The sequence below is a fragment of the Salmo trutta genome, chromosome 17 (genome assembly GCF_901001165.1).
Source record: "Salmo trutta chromosome 17, fSalTru1.1, whole genome shotgun sequence".
Classification (NCBI taxonomy): Eukaryota; Metazoa; Chordata; class Actinopteri; order Salmoniformes; family Salmonidae; genus Salmo; species Salmo trutta.
Genome location: NC_042973.1, coordinates 36,025,149 through 36,046,600, shown reverse-complemented (window position 1 = coordinate 36,046,600; position 21,452 = coordinate 36,025,149). Strand labels below are relative to the sequence as shown.

Below are 21,452 nucleotides of genomic sequence, written 5' to 3'. Positions count from 1 at the left end.
AAGCGGTACAAAAGTCTGGAACCAACAGGACACCTGAACAGCTTCTTCCTCTAAACCATAAGACTTCTAAACAAGACTGCTAAATAGCTAATCAAATGGCTACCTGGACTACCTGCATTGACCCATTTTTGCACTGACTCTATGTACACACACACGACTCTACTCACACATACTGACACCCCAACACACACACACACACACACACACTAGATGCATTTTGACTTCGATACCAGGTTTAGTATCACAGTACTCGATACCATCACAATACTCAATACCAAAACTATACCCAAATGATACCATGGCAACAGAAAAAGGCAGATTAGCTAGTCAAAGTCACAGAATGCTCTGTTCAATCATTTTTTAGTTCAACATACATTAGTTTTTTTTTTACATCAATTTTTTTACAGCGAGCCATGTATGCATTAATGAATCAATTGCACAATCATACAATCAATTTGACTTTGGTAAAAAAGATCTAACTACAAAATGGTAATAATTTATTTTAATGGTAAATCTCTATTGATAAACTGGGTAAATCAAGATGTAGCTTAGGCCTATCCACAATACAGGTGAATGTGTATTCAATAGGAGTGTGTGCATGCATTTAGTTATTGAGCTTGTTGTGGCTGATTTTCATGGGGTTACTAATGACAATCTGTTTCCCATTCCATTTGGGACTTATTTTTATTATGCTGATGAACAATATTTGCATAGAAGTAGCGTCTTTTATGAAAATGTGTGCTGTCTATTTAACCAGTAATGACGTCATTCACGAGAAAGTTCTCTAAGGCAGTAGATAATCTTTGGGATAGATGTGAGAGAGATTGAATAAGTGAATAATTCAAGTTTTTGTTGCAATCGGCTTTGAAATCAGCATTTTAAAGTTTTCGTATCACAAACAAAGTACTGAGGTAGTAAATTGATGTTAGCTTTAGCTGTCAGCTAGCAAGGAATGTTGGCCTACAAAGCTGGAAGCTACCAGAATCATCTTCCATTGTAAAGTGTTCTAGAAGGTATGGACATTGTTTTGCAAACAGTAATTAAGTTTCAGCATTTCTACATGCCGTATCGTATTATTCAAGTGTGTTATCTATGCTTCAGCATGAGTGGAAAGCTTACAGAATATGTTCCGGATTTCCTCTGAGAATAACATTGACTAATACACTGATGCGGTGACTGAGTTTATCAGGAAGTGTAAAGATGTTGTACCCACTGTGACTTAACCTACCCTAACCAGAAACTGGATAGATGGCAGCATTCGGGCAAAACTGAAATCACGAAACACTGCATTTAACCATGGCAAGGTGACTGTGAATATGGCAGAATACAAACAGTGTAGTTATTCACTCCGTAAGGTAATCAAACAGGCAAACCGTCAATATAGAGACGAGTGGAGTGGAGTCGCAATTCAAAGGTTCAGACACGAGACGCATGTGGCAGGGTCTACAGACAATCACGGACAACAAAGGGAAAACCAGCCACGTTGCGGATACCGACAACTTGCTTCCAGACAAGCTAAACACCTTCGCCTTCTTTGAGGATAACACAGTGCCACTGATGCGCCCCGCTTCCAAGGACTGTGGGCTCTCCGTGGCCGACGTGAGTAAGACATTTAAGAGGGTTAACCCTCGCAAGGCTGTCGGCCCAGATGGCATCCCTAACTGCGTCCTCAGAGCATGCGCAGACCAGCTGGCTGGAGTGTTTACGGACATATTCAATCTCTCTCTATCGCCTCGTAGCACTCACTTCTGTCATGAAGTGCTTTGAGAGGCTAGTTAAGGATCATATCACCTCTTCCTTACCTGTCACGCTAGACCCACTTTGCGTAGCACCCCAATAGATCCACAGACAATGCCATCGCACTGAACACTGTCCTATCCCATCAGAATAAGAAGAATACCTATGTAAGAATGCTGTTCATTGGCTATAGCTCAGCGTTCAACACCATAGTACCCTCCAAGCTCATCATTAAGCTCGGAGCCCTGGACCCCGCCCTGTTCAACTGGGTCCTGGACTTCCTGACGGCCCGCCCCCAGATGGTGAAGGTAGGAAACAACACCTCCACTTGGCTGATCCTCATCGCAGGGGCCCCACAACAATGTGTGCTCAGCCCCCTCCTGTTCACCCATGACTGCATGGCCATGCACGCCTCCAACTCAAATCAAATTTTATTTGTCACATACAAATGGTAAGCAGATGTTAATGCGAGTGTAGCGAAATGCTTGTGCTTCTAGTTCCAACCATGCAGTAATATCTACCAAGTAATCTTAACAATTTCACAACTATCTTATACACTCCTTACACACTCTGCTGCTACTGTATCCTGTTACCTAGTCACTTTACCTATATGTACAGTACATAGCTACTTCAATTACCACTTATCCCTGCACATCGACTCAGCACTGGTATCTCCCTGTATATAGCAATGTTATTTTCTGCTCCCTGTATACTATATAGGAATGCTATTTTTAACAGTTATTCTGTGTATGTGTCACTATTTCAAATGTGTATATATATATATATATTTTTTATCTTTAACTGCATTGTTGGAAATGCACCGTAAGTAAGCATTTCACTGTTGGAAGCACAGAATCGTCTACAATGTCATTGCATGCCCAGACCATTATTCCTCTTACACCAAACTTTACAGTTGGCACTATGCATTGGGGAAGGTAGTGTTTTCCTGGCATCACTCTTGTTCTTGGTCAAATAGCCCTTCAAAAAACTCTAGGTGTTTTGGATCAGTTTCCTGTTGGAAAAACAAATGATAGTCCCACTAAGCGCAAATCTATCCATATTACCAGAGCTTCATCTTATTTTTTTTCTATTTCTATGGCGGATTCACAGCCGCAATTTATGGAAGTTGCCAAAACTTGATATAACAATGGATGGCAAAGTCAATGATACTGACTTCCCCTATCCATCTGTGGCAAAAGTTTTCCCTAAATGCTTATGACAAATCCAGAACCAGCCATAGCCTAGAAAGCTGGCGAATATTTTGAATACGGTGTAGCAACATCATGACATTAGCTAGCTAAAAAAGGATGGGATGCTAGGGATCCTGGGTGGCGCAGCGGCCTAAGGCACTGCATCGCAGTGCTAGATGCGTCACTACAGACCCGGTTTTGAACCTGGGCTGTATCACAACTGGCCGTGATCGGGAGTCCCATAGGGCGGTGCACAATTGGCCCAGCGTTGTCCGGGTTAGAGGAAGGTTTGGCCGAGGTAGGCCGTCATTGTAAATAAGAATTTGTTCTTCACTTCTTAAAGATCGGACCCTTTTTTTCTTCAAATTTTCACCTAAAATGACACACCCAAACCTAACAGCCTGTAGCTTGGGACCTGAAGCAGGGATATGCATGTTCTTGATACCATTTGAAAGGAAACACTTTGAAGTTTGTGGAAATGTGAAATTAATGTAGAGAATATAACACAGTGGACCTGGTAAAGGATAATACAAAGAAACATTTTTGTTGTGCCATCATCTTTAAAATGCAAGAGAGGCCATAATGTATAATTCTAGCCCAGGCGCAATTTAGATTTGGGCCACTAGATGGCAGCAGTGTGCAAAGTTTTAGACTGATACAATGAAACATTGCATATCGGTTATTAAAATGTATCAAGACTGCCCAAATGTGCCAAATTTGTTTATTAATGCATTTTCAAGTTTGTAATTGTGCACTCTCCTCAAACAATAGCATGGTATACTTTCACTGTAATAGCTACTGTAAATTGGACAGTGCAGTTAGATTAACAAGAAATTAAGCTTCCTACCCATATCAGATATGTCTATGTCCTGGAAAATGTTCGTGTTACTTACAACCTCATGTTAATCACCTTAGCCTACGTTAGCTCAACCGTCCCGCGGAGGGGACACCGATCTCGTAGAGGTTGTTCTTAACTGACTAGTTAAATAAAATAAAATAAGCTTGCTACACTTAACAGCGGTCAGTGCCCTACTTGTTATTTTTCACTCCATGTGGAAATCACCACAGTAAATGTTCCCAACCTCAGTTCGTGAATATTTATTAGCATCCTGTGTCATTCTTCAGAGGTGGAACCAAAACAAGAATTTCTGCTATAGGACAGGAATGATGTCGAAATAGGGGTGGCATTGCCCTCTGGTGGGGGACTATTTAATAATCATATTTTTCATGTTGAATAAATTGTGAACATTTTTATTTCAGAATATAGATGTACTCCATATTTTAGAACATAAGGTAGTATAATGACGCAAGATGTTGTCTGTACCATGTAAGGTTCACGGATCAAAGGGTCTTACAGGAATGTATAGGTCTAAAAAAGGGCTTAAAAGGGCCACTTTCCTCATGATTTTCCCAAAGAAATGTGTCATACAAATATAAAAAGCATGTTAAACGTCCTTCCTCGCAATAAAGTTATGTGAGAATTGCAGAACAATATGTGATACCAAAAGTTTTGAGAATCGGCCACTTGGTTTTGTCACTGGATATCCAGCTTTTCCTCTGACCCTATCCCATCCCCAGTGGTGTAGTGCTATTTTTTTTGTTTGTTGAGGGAGCACCATTTTTTTACATTTTTATGACATCATAAATTCTTAAAGTTTGTACAGAGTATCGACAGATGTAGCCTATTGAATATCATTGTAGGATAGGCCTACGCATAAACTACATCCTCCAATTGCCACATCTGCGTATGACCACCCATATTGTTTTAAGAACATTTTCTATTTTTAATACCCTCAAACAGGCATACCTAATTTCAAAATAGGCCATAATAGCTGTCAATCGTGAATTATCATTTTTCAGATGTTACAGGTGAATGTCCAAACTGCATGCAAATCATTTGATCTCAATCAGTTTCATGGGAATATGCATTTAGATCTTGAATTAGTGCTTTGTGAGTGAATTAAAGCAGATGGTGTTAACAAACTGGCCTTTCTTGTAGACCTATTTTGTTTTAATCAAAGCATAGTGTGTTCCTTGACTTTTTCCACATTTTGTTACGTTACAGCCTTATTCTAAAATGTATTAAATAAATAAAAATCCTTATTAATCTACATGCAATACCCCATAATGACAAAGCAAAAACAGTTTTTTTAAATTATTGTTTTAGCAAATGTATACAAATAATAAACTGAAATATTACAATTACATAAGTATTCAGACCCTTTACTCAGTACGTTGAAGCACCTTTGGGCAATTACAGCCTCGTCTTCTTGGGTATGACGCTACACCCTTGGCACACCTGTATTTGGAGTTTCTACCATTTTTCTCTGCAGATCCGCAAGTGTCAAAGCCACTCCTGCTTTGTCTTTGCTGTGTGCTTAGGGTCGTTGTCTTGTTGGAAGGTGAACCTTTGCCCGAGTCTGAGGTCCTTAAGGATCGCCCTGTACTTTGCTGCATTCATCTTTTCCTTGATCTTGACTAGTCTCACAGTCCCTGCCGCTGAAAAACATTCCCATAGCATGATGCAGCCACCTCCATGCTTCACCATAAGGATGGTGCCAGGTTTCCCAGACGTGACGCTTAGCATTCAGGCCAAAGAGTTCAATCTTGGTTTCATCAGGCCAGAGAATATTTTTTTCTCATGGTCAGAGAGTCCTTTAGCAAACTCCAAGCAGCTATAATGTGCCTTTTACAGAGGAGTGGCTTCCGCCTGGCCACTCTACCATAAAGGCTTGATTGGTGGAGTGCTGCAGAGATGGTTGTCCTTCTGGAAGGTTCTCCCGTCTCCACAGAGGAACTCTGGAGCTCTGTCAGAGTGACCATCGGTTTCTTGGTCACCTCCCTGACCATGGCCCTTCTTCCCCGATTGCTCAGTTTGGCCAGCTCTTGGAAGAGTCTTGGTGGTTCCAAACTTCTTCCATTTGAGAATGATTCTTGAGAACCTTCAATGCTGCCAAAATATTTTGGCACTCTTCCCCAGATCTGTGCCTCGACTCAATCCAGTCTCTGAGCTCTACGGACAATTCCTTCCACCTCATGGCTTGATTTTTGCTCTGACATGCACTGTCAACTGTGGGACCTTTTTATATAGACAGGTGTGTGCCTTTCCAAATCATGTTCAATCAATTGAATTTACCACAGGTGGACTCCAAGTTGTAGAAATATCTCAAGGATGACCAATGGAAACAGGATGCATCTCAGCTCAATTTCAAGTCTCATAGCAAAAGGTCTGAATACTTATGTAAATAAGGTATTTGTTTTTTATTTGTAATAAATTAGCAAAAATAATAACCCGTTTTCGCTTTGTCATTATGGGGTGTTGTGCGTAGATTGCTGAGGATTTTTTTTTTTTTTTAATCCATTGTGGAATAAGGCTGTAATGTAACAAAATTTGGAAAAAGTCAAGGGGTCAGAATACTTTCCGAAGGCATTATTTTCCTATTCAGCTTCAAATATGAAATGACCAAGGTGTTTTTGGTGTGACATATTATAGGCCTACTATTCTATAGTATATGCTATTATATTCCAATCAATGTTTAAGTGATCTTGCAAGACATTGATTAAGCTTTGATCTAACTTTACTAAATGAGCTCCATGGTGAGAAGTGATTATCTTCTATTTGTAATAAGTACTGATTAGGCAACAGATCTTGATGAGGGTTATTTTAAGCGATTTGAAGGCCCTTCGAATCGTGATGCTGAAAGGACAGCACTATAAACGTAAGTGGTCACACATCGTTCTGTGTTCCACTGCGCAAGAGGGGGTCCAAGGCAGACATGGTGAATTTGGATCCTAGATCTCATTGGTGTGTCAAGGTTCATGTGGTGGATCAGTTTGTCTGCATACGCAATCGAGGTGGTACGTTTCTGCAAGCTAAGCACTCGGACAGTAGGTCGAGTTCAGGTGCGTCGTACATGAGCCCTTAGTCCATAACAAACTGGAGGACAGCCGTTTTAGCAACCCCTGGTAAGGTTTTATGTCTGTGCCTGTTCATGTCACGTCAGATTTGGCCCGCTCGAAGTGGTCAAGCCTCCGACCGACGGGCCTCTGCACACACGCCAACAGTTATTCATTATTCACACCACTGCCAGAAAGAGAGAAGACAGGGAAGAAACCATAATTTATCTTACCTACCTATAAGCTATAGCCTACATATTTGTTTAGTTTTTCGTTGTAACGTTTTAATTGAATGTTAGTGGTCATTTAAATCAAATTTATTTAGAACAACTTTTCCAGAAATATTTTTGCCAGCTCTGTGTATTCTCAAATAGAAAAAAGTGAGGGAACCCGCTCACCTGCGGAACAGCAGCACTACATCCCTGCCCATCCCCTTGTATTGTAAGTTTGTGTCACCGTGTAGCTTAATCCTATTGCCATTCCAGTGGAGGAGAGTTGAAAGGGGCAGGTGGTTAACTGTTTAACTTTTAATATCGCTCATCACTGGCTAACCCCTTGGGTCGTCTGGTGTTGAATCTGGTAAAGTTCCCCCTTATCTCAGCTCGCTGCTCACCATAGCAGCACCCACCTGTAGCACGCGCTCCAGCAGGTAAATCTCTCTGGTCACCCCCAAAGCCAATTCCTCCTTCGGCCGCCTCTCCTTCCAGTTCTCTGCTGCCAATGACTGGAACGAACTACAAAAATCTCTAAAACTGGAAACGCTTATCTCCCTCACAAGCTTTAAGCACCAGCTGTCAGAGCAGCTCACAGATTACTGCACCTGTACATAGCCCATCTATAATTTAGCCCAAACAACTACCTCTTCCCCTACTGTATTTATTTATTCATTTATTTTGCTCCTTTGCACCCCATTATTTCTACTTTGCACTTTCTTCCACTGCAAATCTACCATTCCAGTGTTTTACTTGCTATATTGTATTTACCTCGCCACCATGGGCCTTTTTTGCCTTTACCTCCCTTATCTCACCTCATTTGCTCACTTTGTATATAGACTTATTTTTCTACTATATTATTGACTGTATGTTTGTTTTACTCCATGTGTAACTCTGTGTTGTTGACACATACAAACTGCTTTGCTTTATCTTGGCCAGGTCGCAATGGTAAATGAGAACGAGTTCTCAACTTGCCTACCTGGTTAAATAAAGGTGAAATACAAAAAAAAACACACATCCAATCTAGTCCTCCCTTCTCCCGGCTCTCTGGAGCTTCTGAGGTCAATTCTCACTCCTACCCCTGCCCACTACTTCCCTCACATCCTCTATGATTCTCCCACTACCCTCTCTCCCACAATTCTCCCTTTCTCTCTTCCTAAAAGTTGAGGTCATCTTTTACTAGGCAGGATATTGGAGCTGAGGATGGTGTTTACCTGTATGGATGTGTACCTTCTCTCTCCCTGTGTTATTGTGCTGACCCGAAGTGACCTTCCCACCCTAGAATCACCTGTTGAAAATAAAGACTGACTCAATGTGACCCCTGCCCGATAGGCCCCAACATCCATCTTCGTCTTCTGCCTTGTCTTCACTCAATAACAAATGGCCTCTTTTTAATATAACATATTGAATCACCCCTCCCCTCTCTGGTTTTAGACTTGCTTCCCTAGCCCCATAGGGAAATGTAGATGCATGAGAAATATTATGAACAACATATAAATCCACCAGAACCCCTTCCTTTACACCTAGTACTGCTACTGTTTGAATTGAAGGGAAGTCCATAAGCGCAGATGAAGGATATCAAGGATCTGGAAAGATTCTGAATGGAGGAATGGTCTTCTCCAATCTCATAAAACATTTGATAAAAAGGCTGTGTCGTTTTCCTTGCAAGGGCAGGGTGCTGGAGTACTGAAAACGGGTGCCAATAATTTTGACCCATATCTTTTGGAGATTTTGTTTTTATTACTTGTTTAACTAAATCTATTTTCTCTGAGCAATTGTATTAGTATATTCTGTATAATAATAAATTGTCCCACTTTTTTTGCATACAATATACAGTAGCTCAGTTGTATTATTTTACACTGTATTTTTTTGCTCATCTTTATCAAGGGTGACTTTATGTTCCCCACTGTATAGCCTAATGGTCAGAGTGTTACCACAATAGGTAATATATCAGTTCTATAGCTATGGTTTCATCATCCCTTAGAAATTGACTTTCTACACTGTGTCTCATCAATTTTTTTCATGTAACTTTTTACTTTCCCCAATTATTGGTCTTTGACATTCTAAGCGGTCTGACTGTTGCTGGTGTCCTGCAGGTGATGCGGTGGCGGCTGGCGATGCGCTCTGTGAGATCGAGACGGACAAGGCCGTGGTTACCCTGGAGTCCAATGATGACGGCGTCCTGGCCAAGATACTGGTGAGTGAACTGTGTTGTGTGTGTCAGTTCTTAGGGCTTCCCTCTTCTCCTTAATTGGTGGATCACTGATGAGGTGTGCTTCGTGACCTCTGTGTGTGTGTTGTGTGTGTGTGTGTGTGTGTGTGTGTGTGTGTGTGTGTGTGTGTGTGTGTTGTTTGAACATTAATGACTCTGCCAAAGACAGACAGATCCCTTGTCTTTCATCAACACTGCGCCACATGTTTGTCCCTCAGAACAGAGGGATGAAAGCAGTTTATCCTCCACTGTCAGATCGATCTGGCAATGGGAGAAAGCCTCCAATTACGTCCTAACGAGAGAGAGTGAGAGGATATTGATGGAAACTCTGTGGTACCGCTTTGCCTGTAAAACACTCCTTTCCTCCATCCTCTTAATTATCAGAGGTAAATGATCCAGCACTCATAATGACATACTTTTGTATATATTGTGTATGTGGACCCCCCTTCAAATTAGTGGATTCGGCTATTTCAGCCACACCCGTTGCTGGCAGGTGTATAAAATTGAGCACAGAGCCATGCTATCTTCATAGGATAACATTGGTAATAGAATGGCCTTACTGATGAGCTCAGTGACTTTCTATGTGGCACTGTCATAGGATGCCACCTTCCCAACAAGTCAGTTCATCAAATTGTTGCCCTGCTAGAGCTTCCTCGGTCAACTGTAAGTGCTGTTATTGTGAAGTGGAAACGTCTAGGAGCAACAACGTCTCAGCTGTGAAGTGGTAGCCTAGGCCACACAAGCTCACAGAACGGGACCACTGAAGCGCGTAGCGTGTAAAAAATATTCTGTCCTTAGTTGCAATACTCACTACCGAGTTCAAAACTGCCTCTGGAAGCAACGTCAGCACAATAACTGTTCGTTGGGAGCTTCATGAAATGGGTTTCCATGGCGGAGCAGCCACACACAAGCCTAAGATCACCATGCGCATTGCCAAGCGTCGGCTGGAGTGGTGTAAAGCTCACCGCCATTGAACTCTGGAAACGCGTTCTCTGGAGTGATGAATCACGCTTCACCATCTGGCAGTCCAACGGACTAATCTGGTTTTGGCGGATGCCAGGAGAACACAACCTGCCCGAATGCGTAGTGCCAACTGTAAAGTTTGGTGGAGAAGGAATAATGGTCTGGGGCTGTTTTTTTTCATGCTTTGGGCTAGGCCCCTTAGTTCCAGTGAAGGGAAATCTTAACGCTACAGCATACAATGACATTCTAGATGATTCTGTGCTTCCAACTTTGTGGCAACAGTTTTGGGAAAACCCTTTTCCTGTTTCAGCATGACATGACAGCACAAAGTGAGGTCCATACACAAATGGTTTGTCGAGATCGGTGTGGAAGAACTTGACTGGCCTGCTCCAAGCCCTGAGCTCAACCCCATCGAACATCTTTGGGGTGAATTGAAAGTGCCCGACCTCGCTAATGCTCTCGTGGCTGAATGGAAGCAAGTCCCTGCAGCAATGGTCCAACATCTAGTGGAACGCCGTCCCAGAAGAGTAGAGGCTGTTATAGCAGCAAAGGTGGGACCAACTCTATATTAATGCCCATGATTCTGGATTGTGTCCACATACCTTTGGTCATGTAATGTGTTTTTTGTATTTATTTTCAACCCAACATTCATCAACTAGCTGCGTGACACACACACACACACACACACACACACACACACACACACACACACACACACACACACACACACACACAGACCCTTGCCTGCCCCACAGCTGATGCCATGGTCCCCTCCAGTCAGTCATCCGATCATTGAGTGTCACATCGTTCAGAACAGTGTCCTAGTGGCAATTAGCCGTGTAAACCAGGCCACATAGCATAGTTCAGCGAAGCATGTCCATGTTGTTCTAGTGCTGTGGTTCAGGTGGTGTCTGATTGTACCCTGAATAAAGAGCTGATATGGAGTAATTACTTAGACAGATAGCAACACGTGTGCATAAACAAGAGTGTTGCTCTGGAAATTTAACATTTCTATGAGATCACTATCAGCAGGCGAAGTGTCTCTCTCATTGTTATGTATTTTCAATTATTATAATTCCTCTCTCTGCCTTTTTTAGCCCTTGCTCTATTCTCATTCTCTTCTTCATTTTTTCTTTCTCTTCCCCTTTCTCTTCCCTCTCCCTCCTTCCAATCCATGTCTCGGCTGCCATGGGGATAAGGTAGTTTCCATGGCAACGGCCCAGGAGTTGGAGGTAGGGGCTTAGGAAGGCTAGGAGCTGGCAGAAAGAGGGAGAGAGATAGTCCCCCCAGGTTCAGCCAGCATCCAGACCAACACCCCCCACCCCTGAATACCCCAGACCCAGTCTCTACTGGGGGTATTAGAGAGGAAGCGTGCCAGTCTCTCTGTGGATGTGTGTCTGCGTCCTGGTGTGTATCGTGTGTGTGTGTGTGTGTGTGTGTGTGTGTGTGTGTGTGTGTGTGTGTGTGTGTGTGTGTGTGTGTGTGTGTGTGTGTGTGTGTGTGTGTGGTGTTACTAGTTTGAGCGACGTGTTTCCTGGCTGTGTGTGGAAGGGGCATGATGGCCTCTGCTCTCTGTAGATCACAGCACAGATCAGCCCACAGTGGTGTAGTAGTGGTGCTGTTTAAGCATGTACCCACTAGGATTCTATTTTAGCAGCCAGTGTAACATCCGTGAACACACAAAAGGCTGATATGGCACATGTAGAGATCCCCCACACATTGATGGATCGATCGGTAGGGGTGCAGGGATTTTCGAGATGGATTGATACGGTGGACAGAATGTATGTCAACTTTTAACGGTCGAGATAACTAGTGGCAAGATGGATGGATGTTTAGATGGATGGAAGAAGGTCTGACATGGTCCACAGTGCTAACCTGACAGCATTTATCATGTCATTTATCACTCTCCTTCCCTCCCTCCATTCCTACATACTTTCTCATCAGGATGCAGTCATTTTAGGGTACATTAATCTTCCAGGGGGGAGTTTGTTGGCTGTGTCTCAGCTCAACTGACATCTTCCCTGCACTACAACTGGCCAAACCATGACTGTAAAAAGAATGGACATAGCCATCCATCACGTGACATCATTCATTTCTATGTGAAGACTCAATAGATCATTGAAGTCAAATGAAGTGAGTTAAGATGGCGTCTCATGAAGACCTAACGTGGAGTTAGAGCTACACGAGGAAGTGATGTTTCAGGCTAGCTCGGTAATGCTGCGTTTACCTGGTACGAGGTAGACGTCAAACCGGATGTCATTGTTTTCAATGAGAGCACAACGGTAAATGCTGTTGAAGCTGGCAGTGAATGCCGTCAGCCGCCACGGTAGATGGGACTTGCCGCCAGAGTTCAAATATTTCAACTTTTGCCGTCTGCCGTAGCATTGTTTTCTACCGGATGTTGATTTGCTCTGAAATCACCATAGCAACGCATCCCGTCGTGCTGGCTTGCTTTTGCCATCACTGTCTTTCTTGATTTCTTGTCCCGCAATGTCGACTGGTATGCCGGTTTTTGCATCCCTCGTCTAAACGCAGCATAACTCAAGTTGATGGCCGACCGGGGCACTGCATGCTGCCATTAGCAACTCAATTAGCAACTCAACTTCTCTGTACGTTTTTAAAATAATTGGTTCAAGGACAAACATCTGGTTTATCAGAAGCAATTATTGGTACCATGATTGTCTTCGAAAGTGTTAATTTACACGAAGATTGACCACGAAGATTGATATTTCCCCATTCACTATAGTGGAGGATCATGCTTTCTGCCAATAATACCTGCAGTAGCGGTGGGCCTTGAACTTCTGCGGCATTAATGAGAAGGGCCAGTCGTTCTCCCCTGGGCCGAAGCCTTATGAAGAAAAGAACAGAAAGGCCCGCACATTGAATATGCTCCCAATTTACCACCTTTATAGGCAATGTTTCAATCCAACACAGATCTTCGTCTGGTCTTTGAAATTATACAAAATGCATAGGTTAACCTCATAAATGGTGTTTCGTTATATCATTTATGAACTAGTTGATATATTCAGGATAGACCCCGTAGGAACACTATACTCACTGATCTCCCTCGTATGCTTTCATTTATCAGATTGAGAATGCAGACAAATCAAAAGCCCTGGGAGAGAGAGGGCTGCTGGGGAAAAGCCCTCCTCTGGACTCTAATTAGACTAGTCTACCCAGTAACAAGTTGCAGGATATAGGATTCAATCATATCGCCTCAAATCCCTCTTTCTGTCTCTCTCTCCTGGCAGATCAATACACTCACATGGAGGCACACGTGGAGACACACACACACACACACACACACACACACACACACACACAACAACAAATCAATACAGTATTTTTTTCTCCAAATAAGCCAACCTCTTCCCCACCTCTTCCTTTCTCTTTGATCTAGAGGTGAGGGACTAATTATGTACTGTTTACAAGTCACCGGGGTGTCAAGCCTATCCTTGTGGAGGGTGGAAGCCTTGGTGTGAGAGTCTTGAATTGTATCAGAGATCACAAGAGCGTAGTGTATCTAATCAATGGTAATGTTCTGAAATCCGTGCATAGCCCGCTAAAAATGGTGTCCTCCTCATCCACCTCTTGACTTATTGTTCTTCACTGAAACCAGGCAGGTCTTCTAATGTGTGTCAGTCAGGTTGAACCTGTGCCATTTCACTGTCTGCTGAGGTCGGAGGTGCTGCTCAGGTATTTGGCTAAGTGCCTGTGTTTGCTATGATGTGACGGAATGGTTCAGGACCGGCACTGTCCTTTTACAACCAGATGGCAGTGTTGAGCCCCACACTACCAGTGTGTTACACTCTTCTCCCCTTTCTCTCTGTGTGCCTATGTGCTCTTGCGTCTTTGATGGAGACATCCACATAAGACGGCACGCCATCTGTGAATCAGTGGAAAAAAAGGGACGGTGACAAGGTGTGTGTGTGTGTGCGTGCTTGCGTGCGTGCGTGCGTGCGTGCGTGTGTAAAGGCTGTGAATGACACAGCCCGCTGCTGCAGCTTCTTCGAGAGTTGTGTTAAACGTCTATAAATACCTGGTTGTCTAACTGGTGATTATAGAGAGCCTAATGGTAGGGAGAGAGCATCGCTGGTCTCTCATTCTCACTCACTCTCACACACACCAGCTACATGCATTTTGTGGCACAGTATTGTGCAAGACTGTGGTTATATGTTTTCTTGTTCATTGCTCAGTATGTGTTCTTGTATTTGCAACCCCACAGTCACATTGGAATTGAATGGGTTTGTTTTGTAGCACAATAGAGTTGTGTGCCTATTGGGATGGTGGTTGTGAGAGGCAGTTTGAAATACTGCAGTGTTGCACTGATCCAATCAAATGAAGATATGTGGATTATGATGGGGATATACTCATCTGTCATGCCCTTCAGACAGCTGTATGACCCAGCCAGGCTAGGGTCAGGGGTCACAGCCAGGGCTAAAGTTCAGTGTCATGTCACATCCAACTGTCCTGGTAATACTGTCATGTCTCGTTGTAGTGAATGTAACCAACATAGCCACATAGGCCTACTGTAGGTGGTAATGGCATTTCTAAAGCCATGAGGCCCTGCCATTTATCGATCACATCACACTGGGCCAGAGGTGACATGGACACACACACACACACACACACACACACACACACACACACACACACACACACACTACCTGTAGCACCTAGCATATGGACAGGAAGCCACATATATAGTCACACAACAAACATGCCAGACCGGGTAGTCTTGGTAGTTTAATGCGTCAGGGATGTTGTGCCACCAGCTATTCTGTAGTAAACACAACCATTTTATTTTTTATCACTGCCAAAGCAGTCTCACATCTTCCCTAGCTACCTACTATCCAATGGACAATAGACATTAGCCTACCTTTTTTGCTTTTAGGAATCCCTTGCCTTGACTCAATGAGACATGGTAGTAAAGCGTTTTTGACTGTTGTACTGAGGGGAATATCCTGGTGTGAAACTGGCCTAGAGGTGTGGCTGGCTGGCTGGCTGGCTGGCCCGGTCAGCCTGGGAGCGCAGGTGGTCTTATCCTGCTGTTGTTTCTGGTTAGGTGGAGTCTGTGGTCTTATTGGAGCACATCTATTGTTTAGATGCCACTGGGGAGGAGGTGACTGGGTGAACTGCTGTGATTCAAAGCTATCTGACATTCAGCCAGTTACAAGGGCTTGTGTTCTGACCTAATGCAGAAACCAATTGCCTGATCAATTTCAGTGTCGCCATGATTGAAAGGGACCGCTTTCCCTGTCGGCAACAGCAGTTGTTATTTGTGATGTTTTTCTCTTCATTTCTGGCGAGTGGAGCTACGCCCTTTAGCAGGAATGACAGCTCCGTAAGTGGATACCATTTGGAAATAGATGGAGTGTTACAGCCCTGCCTCATCCATTGTGCCTGGCCTCTCATTTAGAACTAATCAATATTGACCGGGGAAAAACACCTTGCTGACTATGAGGGGGTGGAGACATCCATGCTGTGCCTTAATGATGCTGTTGGAGACCAAGATGAAGAGAAAGATGGATATTGAGAGCGAATCGATGTGCGATGCGTGGGAGGGCTGAAGAAACAGTAAGCATTCATTCCCCCCTCCATTAGAGTCCTTGGCCTTGTGTGTTTTGTCAGAACAGAGGTGAGGGGAAATGAAGTGAATTGAGTAGGCAGTGTGGACAGACACACAGCGGTTTGAAAGGTCTGCCTATGGTCCCTCTGGTAGCAGTAACATATGTCAAGAGGTAATGATCTTTTGAAAACCCTCCTCCTGGTGGTTCTTTCCATTCTTCCTATCATTTGTTCTCTCTGTCTCTTCTTCTTCCCCCTAATGCTCTTTCTTTCTCGTTCTTATGTGCTTTCTTCCCCTCTGTATTTCTCCACCTCTCCTCAGTCTTCTTGCGCATTCTGAGTCTCATACAAATGCAGCTTGATAGTGATTATTATTATAAAAGGTCATGTGTCTCTGTGTGTCCTCAGATGGAGGAGGGCAGTCGTGCCGTGCGTCTGGGGACTCTCATTGCCCTCATGGTGGAGGAAGGGGAGGACTGGAAGACGGTGGAGATCCCGCCCCCCGTGGCAGCCACCCCAGCTCCTCCCCCTCCGGCAGCCCCCGCTGCACCCCCACCACATCCCCCCAGAGCAGCCTCCACAGGACCGTGAGTCTCACCTTTCTCCTCTTCTTCCTCTCTCCCACTATTACATCACTCTACTCTGCCATTCTAATCAATTAATCATTAAATTAATCAGTAAATCAATTGGTATTTGTGTAGTGATTTTCACAAATACACAAACATTTGTTAAAAGTGCTTGATAGCAACCTTGGCATGACCCTGTAAAGATCAAATAGATGCTTCAGTGTTGAGGAAGATACTCCCAAGGTAGGAAGAAACCTTGAGAGGAACTAGACTACAGCTGAAGACCATCCTCTTTTGCCTGGCCAGATAAACGTTCAGAATACATACAACTCCTTTTCCCATTCTTAGGGTCTCCACCATCACACAACGTGCTGAGTAAGACTACCGTCCCTTTCCACATCCATGTTAAAACGCAAGAGATACTCTCCTGCCTTATTGACACACATAGGACAGGAGCTGGTACTAAAAATCAAATCAGGGCCAATTTGATTTGCAAACATACATTTTGCTGAATTTGTGTGTGTTTCCACTGTCCACTTGTGTTCCCATTTTCCCCCAAAGCTTGCTCAAATGAAGCAGGGTTAAAGGTTATCTGCGTTTGTGAAAGAACAGGCGTCCTGTTAAATTGGTGTTAGTTCGGAATGAGGCTGGAAATGGACTCTAAAAGGCACTTGTGACTTCAGTAAGTGTTTGCTAATTTGAGCAGTACCACTGTCCATTATCTTCAGTCTAAATTGAGAAGGTGTGAGAGCAGTGTCATGTCAAGGTTTTTAGGATTGAAGTGGGTGTTAAGGCCCAAAGGCAGAGACATTAAATCTGTCCTTTAGAACAGTTTAATTGCTCCTCTATTAAAATGTCACAGGTCGAAGCATTTACGCTCATAGCTGCTTTTCTTTTAGCCTTTTTAGGTGAAAGTGAATCAAAATCCAATAAAATTGTATTCGTCACATACTTTGTAAAACAACTAGTGTAAACTAACAGTGAAATGCTTACTTACGGTAGTGAATGGTAATGCAGGTGCATGTTCTGAACTGTCTAGAATGTACACAAACTGAGTGCATTGACAGGTTAATGCGCTGTAGCCTATATGGTCTACATATGCTGAAAAATAACACATCCTAAAAATATATTTGTTTACATTTAATGTTGACGCTTCATGTTCTCTGACCAATCAGGACATGCTTATGGTCCAGATTAATTTTGTGTCTGTGTGTCTCTCTCTGTGTCTGTGTGTCACTCTGTCCTTGTCTCTGTTTGTCCTGTCCTTTCCTCTCCCCCCAGGTTGCGGTTGAGCCCGGCAGCTAGACACATCCTGGACACACACGGTCTGGACCCCCAGCTGGCCACCCCCACCGGACACAGGGGCATCATCACCAAGGAGTGAGTTCACATACGAGATGTGTGCAGCTTGGTGAAGTGTAATGAATAGGGCGGACATGATTCCCCTCTTCTAATCTAGCTACAGACTGTCAAATGTTTTGTGACTCTAGATTGAGTGTGGGTACTGGGTGTGTTATACACTACTGAGCAAGTTAAAGTAGTGCAGATCTCTCTGAGGAAGAAAGAACAATCTTAACTGACAAAAACAAGTGCGAGAGAAGATGTCGTGAATGAAAGGGGAGAGAGGAGAGTACGGTGTGAAGTGACAGAAATTCACTGAGTGAAAAAGTAATCAAGTTGCCAGGTGTTTTAACCCTGTTATGTGGGTGTGCTCACACCAGAGGAAGCTGTGAAACTGTGAGCACAAACAACACACACACACACACAACTTTAATGGCCACCTGCTGTCACGCGGGGTCTGATGGAACGTTCTAGTTACCCAACTCGCACCCTGCTGGGGAATGTCATTAAGACACAGCTGTCTCCATGGCAACCCAGTCTCCAGGGCCCACTGGTGGCCATAGAAACACAGGCCGTGTGATTTTGGAGACGTATCTGTCTATGTTCCCGTGTGTCTGTTTGTTATTCAAATGAGTTTGTGCACGTGTGTGTCTGTTAAAGAGCGAGTGTAAGGGGACGTAAGGAACCACACTCGACACAGGAAGATCACCTAATGGCCTTCCCACACTGTACGTTGGATTCAGTCTTTTACGGTTATTACATGTCAAAAGCTGCTAATTTATAATTAAAATCTTTATATCAACCTGGCCAGATTGTACAATTTGCTTCAGTTCTGTCGTCACATTCTGCGATTGTCTTGTGAGGCTACGTCAGCCGATGTAGGGTATGTCAACTGCAGCGGTGTATTTGGTCTATGCATGTTCCAGCAGCGTAAGCCTTCCTCTATGCTTATGCGCGAATAAAGAGAGTTTTGAAGAACTGAAAGTATGCATCTTAGAAATTGTTTTCACATGCTTTTAGTCATGTAGTGTGCAAAGTTGTATGTGGACACCTGCTCATCGAAAATCATGGGCATTAATATGGAGTTTGAACCCCCCCTTTGCTGCTATCACAGCCTTTACTCTTCTGGGAAGGCTTTCCACTTGATGTTGGAACATTGCTGATTGGACTTCCATTCAGCCACGAGCATTTAATGAGGTTGAGCGATTTAGACCTTGGTCGCAGTCGGTGTTCCAATTTATCCCAAAGGTGTTAGATGGAATTGAGGTCAGGACTCCGTGCAGGCCAGGCAAATTCTTCCACACCGATCTTGACAAACCATTTCTGTATGGACCTCGCTTTGTGCACAGGGACATTGTCATTCTGAAACAGAAAAGGGCCTTCCCCAAACTGTTGCCACAAAGTTGGAAGCACAGAATCGTCTAGAATGTCATTGTATGCTGTAGTTCGAGTGAATGTAAATCTTAACGCTAAGGGGCCTAGCCCGAACCATGAAAAACAGCCCCAGACCATTATTCCTCCTCCACCAAACTCTACAGTTGGCACTATGCTTTGGGGCAGGTATCGTTCTCCTGGCATCCGCCAAACCCAGATTTGTCTGTCGGACTGTCACATGTGGAAGCATGATTCATCACAGAGGCAGTTTGGAACTCAGTAGTGAGTGTTGCGACCGAGGACAGATGATGTTTACGCACTCCGTGCTTCATCACACGGCGGTCCCGTTATGTGACCTAGTGTGGCCTACCACATAACGGCTGAGTTGTTGTTGCTCCTAAACGTTTCCATTTCACAATAACAGCACTTACAGTTGACCGAGGAAGCTCTAGCAGGGCAGAAATTTGATGAACTGACTTGTTGAAAAGGTGGTATCTGACGGTGCCACGTTGAAAGTCACTGAGCTCTTCAGTAAGGCCATTCTACTGGCAATGTTTGTCTATTGAATCAAATCAAATTTTATTGGTCACATACACATGGTTAGCAGATGTTCATGCGAGTGTAGCGAAATGCTTCTAGTTCCGACAGTGCAGTAATATCTAACAAGTAATCTAACAATTCCACAACAACTAGTCACGGGTACATCCTGTTTAAGTTTCTGCCTATAGGATGGTAGGAGCAAGATGGAGTCGTGGTCGGATTTGCCGAAGAGAGGGTGGGGGAGGACAATGTATGCATCGCGGAATTTGGAGTAGCAATGATCCAGTGTATTGCTCGTGCGTGTGCTACAATCAATGTGCTAGTAGAATTTTGGTAGCCTTGTTCTCAAATTAGCTTTGTTAAAATCGCCAGCTACAATAAATGCAGCCTCAGGATATATGGTTTCCAGTTTACATAGAGTCCAGTGAAGTTCCTTGAGGGCCGTCGAGATATCTGCTTGGTAGGGGTTTGACTATAATGGAAGAGAATTCTCTTGGGAGATAATGTGGTCGGCATTTGATTGTAAGGAATTCTAGGTCAGGTGAACAAAAGGACTTGAGTTCCAGTATGTTGTTATGATTACACCATGAGTCGTTAATCGTGAAGCATACACCCCCGCCCTTCTTACCAGAGAGATGTTTTTTTCTGTTGGCGCATGAACAAACCCGGTGGTTGTACCGACTCAGACAACACATCCCGAGAGAGCCATGTTTCCTTGAAACAAAAAATTTTACAATCTGATGTCTTTCTGGAAGGCAACCCTTGCCCTAATTTCATCCACCTTGTTGTCTAGAGACTGGACATTGGCGAGTAATATGCTCGGAAGCGGTGGGTGGTGTGCACGCCTTCAAAGTCTGACCAGGAGGCCGCTCTGTCTACCTCTCCTGCCGCAACGTATTTTTGGGTGTATTGAGATAGCATGGCTGTGTGCTGTTATCTGTCAATAACGGGTGTGGCTGAAATAACCAAATCCACTCATTTGAATAGGTGTCCACATACTTTTGTATATAGTGTATGTCCGAACTCCGAATCAAATAGGCTTCTCAAAAATAATATGGTCGTTGTGGTAAAACAATGCACAGAAAGTGGTAGACGATTTTAAGCATTTTTCAAAATCCCATCAGGTAGCCTGATTTCAGATGTCATGTAAACACGATTATTAGGGAAGTCGTTCTTCTTCCAAAGCATGAACATGTTTAAATTGAACTATTATATTAATCTGACTATTCACAATAATCATTTTACCCTATTGTTTATGCTCAGTTCCGGCCGTGTTCCTGTTAGTCATCGGGATCAGCTCGTAACACAAGCCACACTACACAATAAAGGCTCCAGATTTCTGACACTGCCAGAACTTTGTTGGAGCCTACGATCGCACAAAGTGGTACTTAATCGGCAGACTTAGACCTGAACGAGGCAAGGCGTCCGGCAATTGTTTACGGCCTGAAGATTTGCTGATGGCCATGAGGTGTACATTTTGTCTGGGATGACAAAATTGTGGCATAAGACGGCTAAAATTGTACAGTCTGTGATGGCCTTACGGTAGACATTGCAGAAAAGTATGTACACTTCTTTGGTGAGGGTAGATAGCCAGCAATGTTTCCCCTATATGCATTTAGCTGCAGCGCACTCAGATAGCATAAGAACAAGGCTTAAGCCACGTAAAAATGTGTACAATTGCAGGAAACTATCTTTAAAACTAACATTTTCTCTCTGCCCTGGGGCAAAAGGAGTAGAATTGCAGAAAATGTGCTTTAAAACAGAAACATTTTGTCTCTGCGGCCAAGAGGAGTGGCCTCTTGTGTGGGTCCACTATAGAACAACACATATAGCCCATTAATGAGATCATAGT

At 43.6% G+C, this 21,452-nt stretch overlaps 1 protein-coding gene across 1 annotated transcript in view; it reads left to right on the top strand.

The window, feature by feature from the left end:
• The window catches only part of pdhx (pyruvate dehydrogenase complex component X), a 74,167-nt gene that overhangs the window by 16,651 nt on the left and 36,064 nt on the right, over nucleotides 1–21,452 (top strand). The window contains exons 3-5 of the mRNA XM_029696667.1: nucleotides 9,133–9,233; nucleotides 16,188–16,366; nucleotides 17,627–17,725. Of these exons, the coding sequence (XP_029552527.1) occupies nucleotides 9,133–9,233; nucleotides 16,188–16,366; nucleotides 17,627–17,725 (379 nt within the window). The remainder of the gene's footprint in view (nucleotides 1–9,132; nucleotides 9,234–16,187; nucleotides 16,367–17,626; nucleotides 17,726–21,452) is intronic.